The sequence below is a fragment of the Brassica oleracea genome, chromosome C4 (assembly GCF_000695525.1).
Source record: "Brassica oleracea var. oleracea cultivar TO1000 chromosome C4, BOL, whole genome shotgun sequence".
Lineage (NCBI taxonomy): Eukaryota > Viridiplantae > Streptophyta > Magnoliopsida > Brassicales > Brassicaceae > Brassica > Brassica oleracea.
The window spans coordinates 8,120,361-8,132,961 of record NC_027751.1 but is presented as its reverse complement, the minus strand read 5'-3'; the positions used below and the strand labels follow the sequence as shown (position 1 = coordinate 8,132,961).

Here is a 12,601-nt window from a genome sequence, read left to right as displayed (position 1 = left end):
CTCTCTCTCTCTCTCTCTCTCTCTCTTCTCTGATCGAATCGTAAGATTGCTCCTTCTCCCTGATGCTTCTCCATTGACGTGGAAACAGACAAACAGTTCTTCAGATTGGGCTTTCATCTGCTACCATTTGAAAATGGGCTTTTGTATTTTTGTAGATTTTATTAATATAATACTATAAGTTCTCTAATGTTAGCCCAAAAAGCTTGCCCTGGAATATATATGGATTATGTAATTTTTGTTTTGCGGCCCACAGAAAACTTAGCAACTCAGCCTCTAGCTGTGATGCCACCATTGAGTATGAGCGACGGCTGTGGATTAGCGAGACACCCAAATGATTCCGTGTCAGCCAAGCGACCCCACAATTTCGGTTTGCATCTGTCCAAGACGAACCAACGTTACATTTTATGAAACTTGGACATGGTTTTCGCCAGCAAGCTAAAGCAGATTCACCCACATTCTCATCAATGTCTTCCTTGTCACCCACGTTAGCCGCATTCCAAGCTTCAAACTCCAACTGACTTTTTCTCCATATCTCTTCTGCCCCTACGTTCACTTGTTGAAAGACAAATTTGTTTCTAGATTTCCATATGTTCCAAAGAATCCATGGAAATACCAAGCGAGTTCTCTCCTCCAACCTACTTCATTGACAATTCCTTTCTGATTACCATTTTTATGGACAACATCATTGACTTATTACCACCAAACAATGCAACTGGTGAAACAAGTTTTTTTTTTTTGGTAAAATGTTAAGATTTATACCATTTTAAATTTTTTAACAATGTTGCAAGCAACTTATTACACACGAAAGAAACAACAACTCAACTCAAAAGATTAACAACACAAGAACAAAATAACATCACTAGCCAACTCAAGGAGGCCGGTAGATGGAGAGATAGAATTGGAGGGGTGATTGAGCAGGTGAAGGAGCAGCCTTTGGGTGTCCATTCTATCCTCGGTTCGGTTTTGAACGTTTTTGGAAATCAAATAATTATTGAGAAAGATGATATATATTTCTGATTTTAACAGACTTATAAATTTGTTAACTTATACAAATTTTCTGTCATGAAAAGGTTCAATGGTTAATTTTCTGAAAAGATTCAACTCATGAACATGTCTCTTGTTCAAGTGAAACTATGATGTCATAAAAAGAATCCTAAATGAAAATGTAGCTATTAGATTAGAAATTACTAATAGACTCCACCATTAGATTTATTTATTTTACTATAAGAAATTGATGACATAAAAAAAAAGTGTATAAGAAATTGATGACAATATATAGAACTTGTTTTTTGAATTTGATGTTATTGGGAGAGTTGTTTAGTTATAGGACTGGTCATTCTCCTTCAGTCATATGCTTTCACACATGATGTTGCAGAGGGATGATCCCTTCCAGAGTTTTGGAGAAGTTAGTTTGTAGTAAGTTGCTTTTCGGATCATATAACAAGACACCGCAGCGTATAAACAATTCACTTCGTGTCCTCTTTGGTCTGCAGTTTCAGGGTATCTAATCGGGCAAGCAATTAGGGATTAATCTTTGACATTGCCTTACCTTGTAATAATGTGAACACAGCAAACTAATGATCATTGGGTATAATCCATTGCAACCTTTCACCAACCTCATTTATCAAGGAACCTTCAATATCAACTACGTGTCTGTTAAACGGGAGAGACTGGTGCGGGAGTAAAGGATGTTGGACAAAATAAAGAGAACAAAATACATTTGAAAATTTTCTCTTTTATTATTGACACTTTTTACATAAGACAACATGACTTATATAGATTTCTTACGTAACCGTAAAGAAAACTACTTGTGACTCTTCCAACAAGTCACGACTTTACAAAATGCACCTATTGGGTTTACAGTTACTTTATAATTAATTATCTAATCATACCAAACTCAATTATAATAAACTAACAATGGAAAACCTTATATTTACTCTTTACCAGGACGTTTTACTCAGTTTTTATGAACTCATCGTTGGTTTCTTTCTTCATCTGTTTTTACAGTTTTTCTTTCTGAGGAACAGAACAACACAACTATATGAATTCTTTTAATCACTCAAAACTCAAAATCATATAATTTACATTGATATGTACCTACTATTATGAATAGATTATGCTTGTATTTATAAATTAATGATTTGTAAAATCATAAAGATCAGGTTCCATAGAAACGCACCGTTTGAGTCTTTTTTTTTTTTTTTGATCAAACATAACTTCATTCCATAAAAAGGTTATTCTCCACCAAAGGAGGTTACATTAAGCAACGCAAGGGCTGACTTAGCCACCGAGTCAGCCTCAACGTTACTCAAGCGGGGTACATAAGCAAAGGAGATTACATCAAAATAAGAACTAAAGTAGTAGATATCAAACACAACACCAAACAATGCAGGCCTGGACTCTTTCTTTCTCAACAGCTTGATAAGATCGAGGGAATCAGACAAGATTAGAAGGGATTTAATGTTTGCATACGATGCGGTCATAACCGCAAGACGAACTGCAAGCGCTTCAGCCATGAGCGCAGAAGAAACAAACGAACGACCTTCACAGAGCCGAGGGAGAGACCGCGCTGAGGAATGTCCTGAGAAAACTCCACCCAGTCCACAGTTGTTGGAACCAGTGTCCCAAGCCGCATCAACGTGACAGGTAACTGTGTTGGGGAAAGGTGGAGATTGTTGCAGGTAGCTCTCCTTTCGCAAGGAACCGTGATACTCTTTTGACGTCACCGTCGCGAGAGCCTGAGCATCTTGCCACTCCCGGGCGTCATTAATGGACTTGATCAGAACCTCCATACTGGAGTAGACTTTATCTTCGAAGCATCGTTTGTTAGGTGCTTTCCACAAATTCCAAAGGATCCAAGGCCACAGTGGCACAGAGACCCCAGTTGGAGGGAGATTCTTAACGTTGGAACAGGACGAGACAAAGACCATCATTGAGGAAGACAAAGGGGGGTGGGTCCAGGTGATCGGAGCCATATCCCAGACTTCCTTAGCTACAGAGCAGAGAAGGAAAGTATGCAGATCATCCTCAACCCCATCGCAGGTCTTACATGGGAAAGAAGTGATGCCACGGGAAGCTAAATTGGCGCTGACAGGAATAGCTTTCTTGACCAACTTCCAAAGAAAATCCTTGATCTTCGGAGCTGTTTGAACATTCCATATACTCTTTTTCCAGTCGAAGGGGATAGGTATGAAAGACGCCGCTCGCTCCCTATCCATACCCGCTCCATACCCTGATCTAGTTGAGTAGGAGCCTGATTTCTCGAACAGCCATGCCACTTGATCCTCTGCAGTAGCAGAGCTCGTAATCAATTTGAGTATAATGTTTTCGTACTAGGGCAATTCGTGTATGATCTTCTCCAAGTCCCACACATTAGTGAGTTTACACAGCAGATCACTGACTAAGAGATTAGAGGAGGATAGCGTAGGGGGACCAATAGGTACTAATGGAGCTTCACAGCTCAGCCATGGATCTTGCCACACTCTAATCTTCTCCCCATTCCCCACTGCCCAATCGCAAAATTTCTCTACCTGCCAAGATGCTCTTCCAGCCATGAGAGGCAGAAGAAGCCACAGGGCAGTCCATAAAGGTGGAGTCCCGAACATACTTTCCAAGGAGAACTCGAGCGACGAGGGATTGAGGCTTAGACAGGATCACACCGTTTGAGTCTCTCTACTTCTTTTCCAACTCCAAACTTCCCCACTTCAAGGCATACGCGTGAGTGATGCACTTATGGATGTTCTTAAGGCTGTGCTAGACCATACTCGTTAGTAATTGTTTCTTTTCCTCCTCAAAATCCTTCAATCACAACTCAACAATCTGGATCAATTTAAAAAAAAAACTTAAAAAATGATGCATAAGCCACTCTCAGATTAATTCTGCTGGCATACATCAAATGGCAATGAACAGAAATACAGAAACGCTCAACGAAGACAAGTAAAAATACATTTTAATCAACTGCGGTAAGAAAAAATTGAGAAATTTCCAATTTCAGAGACAAAATAAGTCGAAATCTATAAGTAATCTGAGAACATAGATTGTTCTTTGGCCAAAAAGAATATGTAATTTACTCCATCTCCTCCCACGCAGTACCAAACAGTTAATTTCTTTTGAAAATCTGTCCCTTTAAATAAAACAACGAACACTGGATTGATTTATTTCCAGATAATAAACGAAGTAAAAAATTCCAAAGACAAATACATGTTCGAAGATGGTACTGTATGAGAGAAATTCTTACTTCTAAAACTGGATGAGGATGATGGACAATGTAAATGGACAGATTGATGATGGAATATGCAAAAGGGATAAGAAATCTGAAACTTCAATATATAGATGGATTTTAGAGACGGGTTGAATCCGAAAGGAGGCAAATGAGGTGTCCTTTGCAAAGAGGCGGATGTATAAGGGGTGCTCGTTCAGAGAGCAGTTGATTGAGACGCCTTTTGGTGAAAGAGATTGATGACTTCTGATTTTATAAATGAGAGATGATGATGTCCGTTAGATTACAAAAATATTGTTAAACTAAACCGTTAGATTTAAATTTTATTTTCCTATAAAAAAATGATTAGCTCATCTAGCATCAAAATTGGATTTGCTATTATATACAGATATAATTTCTTTTCATTTTTTTTTAAATAGAAAAAGTGTCTAAAGACGGATTGTCCCTAATATAAATTTGATATTTATAAGATCCAACCGGAAAGATCCGACCCACACAAAACAAACCCTAAAATCCGACCCAGCTAAACCAAAACGATGTCGTTTTGAATTACTCAACTCATTCTCTTCTCCAAATTTCAATCATTTCGTCGTCTCTCCCCTTTCGACACTCTCTATTGCGAAATTGGAGATTGAAACCTTAGAGTATCCATCTTCGTTCTTCCTTGTTCGTTCTCCATCTAATTCGAAAATCCATCTTCGTTTTTCCTTGTTCGTTCGTGTCTCAACTATCTCTTTGTCTCTCTTGACTGAAACCCTAAAGTCTAGACCGCTTCGTTTCTTCTTCCTTCTTTGTCAAAATCGAAGCTCCATCTTCGTTCCTTGTGGTAAGTGATTAGTTTCCCTTTATTTGGTTGTTATTTGGTCGAAATTGTATGTAGATTTGAAAACAAATTTGGGGAAAACTTTGAAATTGGGTAAGAACTTGGTAAATCTATTGTTTAGGTATATATTACATCGAATCTGTATGTAGACTGATGCGTTTTTTGTGTGTTTCCGATTTGAGTGAAAAAATTGAATTTAGAGTGATTGAGTGTAAACTTTGAATGTGTCTTATGTTTTTGTGTGTTTAGATTTAATATTTGTTAATAAAATTGTATTGGGGAAACTTAGTTGATGTTGTGCTGTTGTTTTGCGGTTTGAATATAGAGTGATTGAGTGTTGTAATGTCTTGTACAGGAAATTTATGAAGGGAAATCAAAAGGGAGTCGCCAATGAAAGGCGTCGTCAAGCTCTTAGAATCCGAAAACCAGACTCAATTGCAAAAAAACCGGAACCGAGAGTTCAAAAGAGCAGTAAGAAGACTAAGAAGAGTAAGAAGAGTAGACCAGTGAGAGAGCCAGTGAGAGCACCGAGTGTAGAATCGCTCTCAGCCTCAGATGAGTCCGAAAGGGAGGGGTCCGAGAGAGAGGTATATATTTTGTATTCATTGTTAGTAGTACTACTAGTACTTCTTGTATTACTAGCATTACTAACATGTATAAATGTATTTTGACTGCAGTAAATGCAACCCCTTGAGTTCTACTTCAAAAGCAGTGAGTTCCCCAAGAGTTCCAAGATACAAACTAAGTGCTTTGTGACCAAGACAGTAAAGCTCATCAAGGGTAAGCCTGAGGCTGAATGGTTCACAAGCCATCCTCAGTTTCGACATTTCTTCCACATGCCAGACGAAGATAACCTAAAGATCCAGGGGATGTGGATGTTACTCTTGCGCACCATCTGTACTCCAGAAGATGATGTTGCATGGTTTGCGGTTAATGGTGTACGCATCCGCTATTCTATGAGGGAGCATGCCCTCATCTCAGGCTTAGACTGCGTTGATTATCCACCAAACTACGAGAAGTTGGGGGTTATAAGTTTGTGGATTATTACTTCCATGACAGAAAGAAGATCACCATCAGTGATGTGAAGCAGAAGATGTTGTCTATGCCGCCGTGTCAAGATAGATTGAAGATGACTGTCTTGTTTTTTCTTGGTCGGGTTATCAGAGGAAAGCCGAAGGATTCTGGACATTTAAACCTCTTCATATTAAGGATGATGGACGATTTAGATGCTTGCAGATCATTTCCCTGGGGTCGTCTAACATTTGAGGATGCAATAAAGGAGATTAAGCATGTGATGAACCATTTGAAGGGCGAAGTGAAAGAGGCATGCGCCTTTCCTGGTTTCATAATCCCTTTAGAGGTAAAGCATATAGTTTAGTAAATTTTTAGTTGTTATATAATTGAAATCTGACACAGTGATAATGGATGTACTAGGTTCTGGCTTTTGAGTGTATTCCGGATTTGGGGAAAACGTTTAGAATCTATTCAGACGACGCTAGTGAAGACTGTCCAAGGATGTGCAAGAGTCGGTTTACAAAGTCCAGTCTTAGGGGTTATCCTTTGGAAGACATATATGCTGCGGTTGGAGACACAAAGGTACATGTATACAGTTATAGTATAAGCTATTAGAACAGATAATTTAACTGACCTAACTTATTGTTTTATTTTCAGGTTATCAACAGTGTGTTAGTTCCACCTATTGGTGAGCAAATTATGCTGGCTCGTATCATTGATGAGGAGCGAGAGTATGACCGTCAGGGCAGTCCAAGTGATACTTGGAACTACTGGTTAAATGTGAAGCAGAAGAATATTTGGTGGAAAGAGCTATATGAGTTAGATCAAGCTGCACGGGGAGTGTTGCCAAAAAAGAAAGACAAAGAAAAGGTGACGTTTGCAGAAGGATCATCCTCTAATTCTGGTTTAGATTCGAGGATGCAAGGTCTAGAAGAGAGGATTTTCGAGTTCATGAGGATTTGTTGGACTTCACGTAACGGTGGAGACAAAGCTGGAGTCTCTAGGCTCAAGGATGAGCGTTATTGAAAAGAACCAGCGGCTTTTGAGAAGAAAGGCTAAGAAAATAGAAGACAGACTAACTTCTATTGAGAGTAAGAAGGAGCCGAGTCATGATGAAGACATGGATTTTCGACAGTGGGACTATGGTACACATGAAGAGAAAGACAAAGCTAATGCTGAGCAAGAGGCTGGGAAAGAGAAGGATAACATCGAGAATACTGAGCAAGAGGCTGAGAGAAAAAAATGAAAATAGTGATGAAGAAGAAGGTGAAGAGAAAGAGGCTGATGACAATGCTCAGCAAGAGGGTGAGAAAGAGAAGGAAAATATCGAGGCTGATGAGCAAGACAAGGAAGACAGTGAGAGTGAGACTGATGATTGAAGCAATTGCAGGAGAGAAGTAGAGCACAAGCTGATAAACTGTGGAAGGAAATTGAAGCAGATGGATAAGAGGTTGGAGGGAAACATGATGAAGAAGAAGGTGAAGAGAAAGAGGCAGAAACGAGAGAGGAAGAGAAGGAGAACAGTGAGGATGATGAGAAAGTTGAAGAAAAAGTTGTGGAATCTGAGGTTGAAGGTGAAGATGATCAAGCAGAGGTTGAAGGGAAAGAGGATCAAGAAGAAGAAGTTGAAGGGAAAAAGTCTGAAACCAGGAAGCAAGAAAAGGAGAAAGAGGCTGATGACAATGCTCAGAAAGAGGGTGAGAAAAAGAAGGAAATATCGAGGCTGATGAGCAAGACAAGGAAGACAGTGAGAGTGAGAGTGAGAGTGAGAGTGATAATCAAGCAGAGGTTGAGGATCAAGAAGAAGAAGTTGAAGGGAAAGAGTCTGAAACCAGGGAGCAAGAAAAAGAGAAAAGTGAGACTGATGAGGTGGAATCTGAGGCTCGGGAGGCAGAGATAGAAAAAGGAACTCCGACACCACCACGTGGGAATCAGACAGAGGGAACTCCCAAAGATGATCACAATGAGCCTCGGGTTGAGACGAACAGAACTGATGAAACTCCAACACCACCACGTGGGAATTAGACGGAGGGAACTCTCAGACCACTACGCGGTAGGACTAAGGAAATGGCTGCGAGGAGACTAGTGACAAAGCCTATGGAGGAAGAACCTGGAAAAGGTGAAAAAGTTGTGGAAGAAGAGAAAAAAAAGGAAGAGGCTGTGGAAACAGAGGAAAAAAGCAGAGAGAAAGTTGCGGAAGAAGAGAAAAAAGAGGAAGAGGCTGTGAAAGTTGTTGAGGAACAGACTGGGGAAGTTGTCAAGGAACAGGCTGGAGAAATTGTTGAGGAATATACTGAGGAAAAAAAGCAAAGGTGGATCATGGTCGGTTACAAGGAAGCACCGAGTCCTTGGATCATGTATAGGTGCAAGGAGAATGCCGATGTTGTTGTACCTAAGAAGAGTGGCAGACCAAAAAAGAAATCACAGTGGGTGCAGACTCCTTTCACGGAGGGGAACAAGCGTAAAACAAAGTCTTACGCTTATGTATTTAGGATTTTATGTTTAAAACTTGTTTACTGAGTTTATTACGCCCAAAAAACACTAAAAAAAATATACCAAAAACTAGTAAACTCATGTAAAACACTAAAATATATAAATATTATTAAAAAAAGAATTTAAAAATGCATTTCACATGTAAAGCGTGCATCCATCATTGATATTTTAATATTATTTTTAACATTTAGTAATACCTATGGTAATCTTCAATGTAGTAGTAATACCACCATACAAATAGTAATACTTTAGCAATTTTTACGTTTTTCTAGTAAATCCATCTCAAAAAAGAAGGTTTGGTAGTAGAACCAATGATTTTACCAAATTATTATCGTCAAAGAAGACATTTACATAAACAATTTACCAGAAATATGTATTTTGTAAAATTCTACTTACTATATTGTTAACCATTCACCTACTGACCACCATGTGATGATACTATAAAGTATTAAATAAGTTTTTAAGGTTTTTCAATGGATAGCAATACACAACTAGAGAGATTGAACCATCCAATGTAATTCTACGACCGACATGTCCTTGCAGTTTGTTCAAAGATCCGGTTGGAAACCATCTTTTCTTCCAATGCGAGCGAATACTTGGAGGAACTATGGAGGGGATTGACGCAAAAATACGGAATGTACAGCTCAATAGGATCAAATACTCAAATACTGATGGATCATACGCGAGACAAGATATTGCTGTTCGTTTCATCGACGCAGGTCCGGCGTCTGCGGCTATGTTTTTCATTAAAGTTTGTTTGTTTCATCGACGCGGGTACCTGCGTATGCGTTTGCGTCCGAACGCAGCGTCCAGCGTCAGCCACCAAAAAAACCAGCGATCGCGAATTAAATTCCGCGTCTACTTAATCTATTTACCGTTTTGCCCTTAACCTAATTCACTAATTACCAAAAATACCTAACCTAATAGACGCAGACGCATCCTTTCTCCGTTAGACGCATCTCTTCTCCAGCTCTCTCTCTCTCGAATCTTGATCTCCAACCCAGCTATCTCTCTCATCTCTCGATCTCGAACCCATCTCTCTCTCTCGAACCCAGCTCTCTCTCTCGATCTCTCCATCTCGAACCCAGCTAATCTGACAGTGGTACTTCTAAAACGGCTGCTACCCTCCACGTTGTGTCAATCTTGCTGAAGCTTGGTCGCTCTTGGAACTGGTTCATTAAGCTTAGTGCTAAACCCATCGCTTCCTTTTCTCATTCAGGTAATTGTCTATGTTCTAAAAAAAAAAAAAAAATCTCTGTTCTAAAGCATTTTGGTTTCAAGCATCGTTGATGAATGTTGTGTTGTGTGTGTTTTTTTCAGCACTTGCGGCAAATAAGTGTGTTATGTGTTCAGCCTCTTGTCTCAAGCTTCTCTCAAGCTCTCCGAAGCTTCTTCGTCTCTCACTCTATCTCTCTATCGTAAGGTTCGTCACTGTAGCTATCATCCTCGTATAGAATCTGAAGTTGTCACTACAAGAAAACAGCGATATTCTGACGGACATTCCGACGGAAAATGAAATCTTCGGAATATCCCGAGGAATTTCCGAGGAAATTCCGAGGAAACACAAAATTTGGTTTCCTCGGAATTTCCTCGGAATATACCGACGGAATTCCGAGGAAATATCAATCCGTCGGAATATTCCGAGGAAATTCCGAGGAAACCAAATTTTGTGTTTCCTCGGAATTTCCTCGGAAATTCCTCGGGATATTCCGAAGATTTCATTTTCCGTCGGAATGTCCGTCAGAATATCGCTGTTTTCTTGTAGTGACAACTTCAGATTCTATACGAGGATGATAGCTACAGTGACGAACCTTACGATAGAGAGATAGAGTGAGAGACGAAGAAGCTTCGGAGAGCTTGAGAGAAGCTTGAGACAAGAGGCTGAACACATAACACACTTATTTGCCGCAAGTGCTGAAAAAAACACACACAACACAACATTCATCAACGATGCTTGAAACCAAAATGCTTTAGAACAGAGATTTTTTTTTTTTTTTTAGAACATAGACAATTACCTGAATGAGAAAAGGAAGCGATGGGTTTAGCCGAGCTCGAGATGCTATGGAGAAGAGAGAGCTTCGAGATGATATGGAGAAGAGAGAGCTTTGAGATGAGATGCCATGGAGAAGAGAGCTTCGAGATGAGATGAGCTGGGTTCGAGATGGAGAGATGGAGAGAGAGAACCGGATTCGAGATCGAGAGAGAGAGCCAGATTCGAGATCGAGAGAGAGAGCTGGGTTCGAGATCGAGAGATGAGAGAGAGAGAGCTGGGTTGGAGATCAAGACCCGAGAGAGAGAGAGCTGGAGAAGAGATGCGTCTCACGGAGAAAGGATGCGTCTGCGTCTATTAGGTTAGGTATTTTTGGTAATTAGTGAATTAGGTTAAGGGCAAAACGGTAAATAGATTAAGTAGACGCGGAATTTAATTCGCGATCGCTGGTTTTTTTGGTGGCTGACGCTGGACGCTGCGTTCGGACGCAAACGCATACGCAGGTACCCGCGTCGATGAAACAAACAAACTTTAATGAAAAACATAGCCGCAGACGCCGGACCTGCGTCGATGAAACGAACAGCAATATCTTGTCTCGCGTATGATCCATCAGTATTTGAGTATTTGATCCTATTGAGCTGTACATTCCGTATTTTTGCGTCAATCCCCTCCATAGTTCCTCCAAGTATTCGCTCGCATTGGAAGAAAAGATGGTTTCCAACCGGATCTTTGAACAAACTGCAAGGACATGTCGGTCGTAGAATTACATTGGATGGTTCAATCTCTCTAGTTGTGTATTGCTATCCATTGAAAAACCTTAAAAACTTATTTAATACTTTATAGTATCATCACATGGTGGTCAGTAGGTGAATGGTTAACAATATAGTAAGTAGAATTTTACAAAATACATATTTCTGGTAAATTGTTTATGTAAATGTCTTCTTTGACGATAATAATTTGGTAAAATCATTGGTTCTACTACCAAACCTTCTTTTTTGAGATGGATTTACTAGAAAAACGTAAAAATTGCTAAAGTATTACTATTTGTATGGTGGTATTACTACTACATTGAAGATTACCATAGGTATTACTAAATGTTAAAAATAATATTAAAATATCAATGATGGATGCACGCTTTACATGTGAAATGCATTTTTAAATTCTTTTTTTAATAATATTTATATATTTTAGTGTTTTACATGAGTTTACTAGTTTTTGGTATATTTTTTTTAGTGTTTTTTGGGCGTAATAAACTCAGTAAACAAGTTTTAAACATAAAATCCTAAATACATAAGCGTAAGACTTTGTTTTACGCTTGTTCCCCTCCGTGAAAGGAGTCTGCACCCACTGTGATTTCTTTTTTGGTCTGCCACTCTTCTTAGGTACAACAACATCGGCATTCTCCTTGCACCTATACATGATCCAAGGACTCGGTGCTTCCTTGTAACCGACCATGATCCACCTTTGCTTTTTTTCCTCAGTATATTCCTCAACAATTTCTCCAGCCTGTTCCTTGACAACTTCCCCAGTCTGTTCCTCAACAACTTTCACAGCCTCTTCCTCTTTTTTCTCTTCTTCCGCAACTTTCTCTCTGCTTTTTTCCTCTGTTTCCACAGCCTCTTCCTTTTTTTTCTCTTCTTCCACAACTTTTTCACCTTTTCCAGGTTCTTCCTCCATAGGCTTTGTCACTAGTCTCCTCGCAGCCATTTCCTTAGTCCTACCGCGTAGTGGTCTGAGAGTTCCCTCCGTCTAATTCCCACGTGGTGGTGTTGGAGTTTCATCAGTTCTGTTCGTCTCAACCCGAGGCTCATTGTGATCATCTTTGGGAGTTCCCTCTGTCTGATTCCCACGTGGTGGTGTCGGAGTTCCTTTTTCTATCTCTGCCTCCCGAGCCTCAGATTCCACCTCATCAGTCTCACTTTTCTCTTTTTCTTGCTCCCTGGTTTCAGACTCTTTCCCTTCAACTTCTTCTTCTTGATCCTCAACCTCTGCTTGATTATCACTCTCACTCTCACTCTCACTCTCACTGTCTTCCTTGTCTTGCTCATCAGCCTCGATATTT

The 12,601-nt window shown here is 39.8% G+C and overlaps 1 protein-coding gene across 1 annotated transcript; it reads left to right on the top strand.

The window, feature by feature from the left end:
* The first annotated feature begins 4,968 nt into the window (after positions 1 to 4,968).
* On the top strand, positions 4,969 to 8,582 carry LOC106337489 (uncharacterized protein At3g43530-like). Its single transcript, XM_013776600.1, has 5 exons — positions 4,969 to 5,045; positions 5,398 to 5,629; positions 5,720 to 6,402; positions 6,477 to 6,638; positions 6,714 to 8,582. The coding sequence occupies exons 3-5, from the start codon at positions 6,136 to 6,138 to the stop codon at positions 7,080 to 7,082; spliced, it is 798 nt and encodes a 265-aa protein (XP_013632054.1). The 5' UTR covers positions 4,969 to 5,045; positions 5,398 to 5,629; positions 5,720 to 6,135; the 3' UTR covers positions 7,083 to 8,582.
* Positions 8,583 to 12,601: the final 4,019 nt, after the last annotated feature.

Bases quoted from the DNA above. Each gene is read 5' to 3' on its own strand.
- LOC106337489 (XM_013776600.1), top strand. From the start codon at position 6,136: ATGTTGTCTATGCCGCCGTGTCAAGATAGATTGAAGATGACTGTCTTG. The intron at 6,403-6,476 runs GTAAAGCATATA...TGGATGTACTAG, and splicing joins GTTTCATAATCCCTTTAGAG to GTTCTGGCTTTTGAGTGTAT. The intron at 6,639-6,713 runs GTACATGTATAC...TTTTATTTTCAG, and splicing joins CTGCGGTTGGAGACACAAAG to GTTATCAACAGTGTGTTAGT.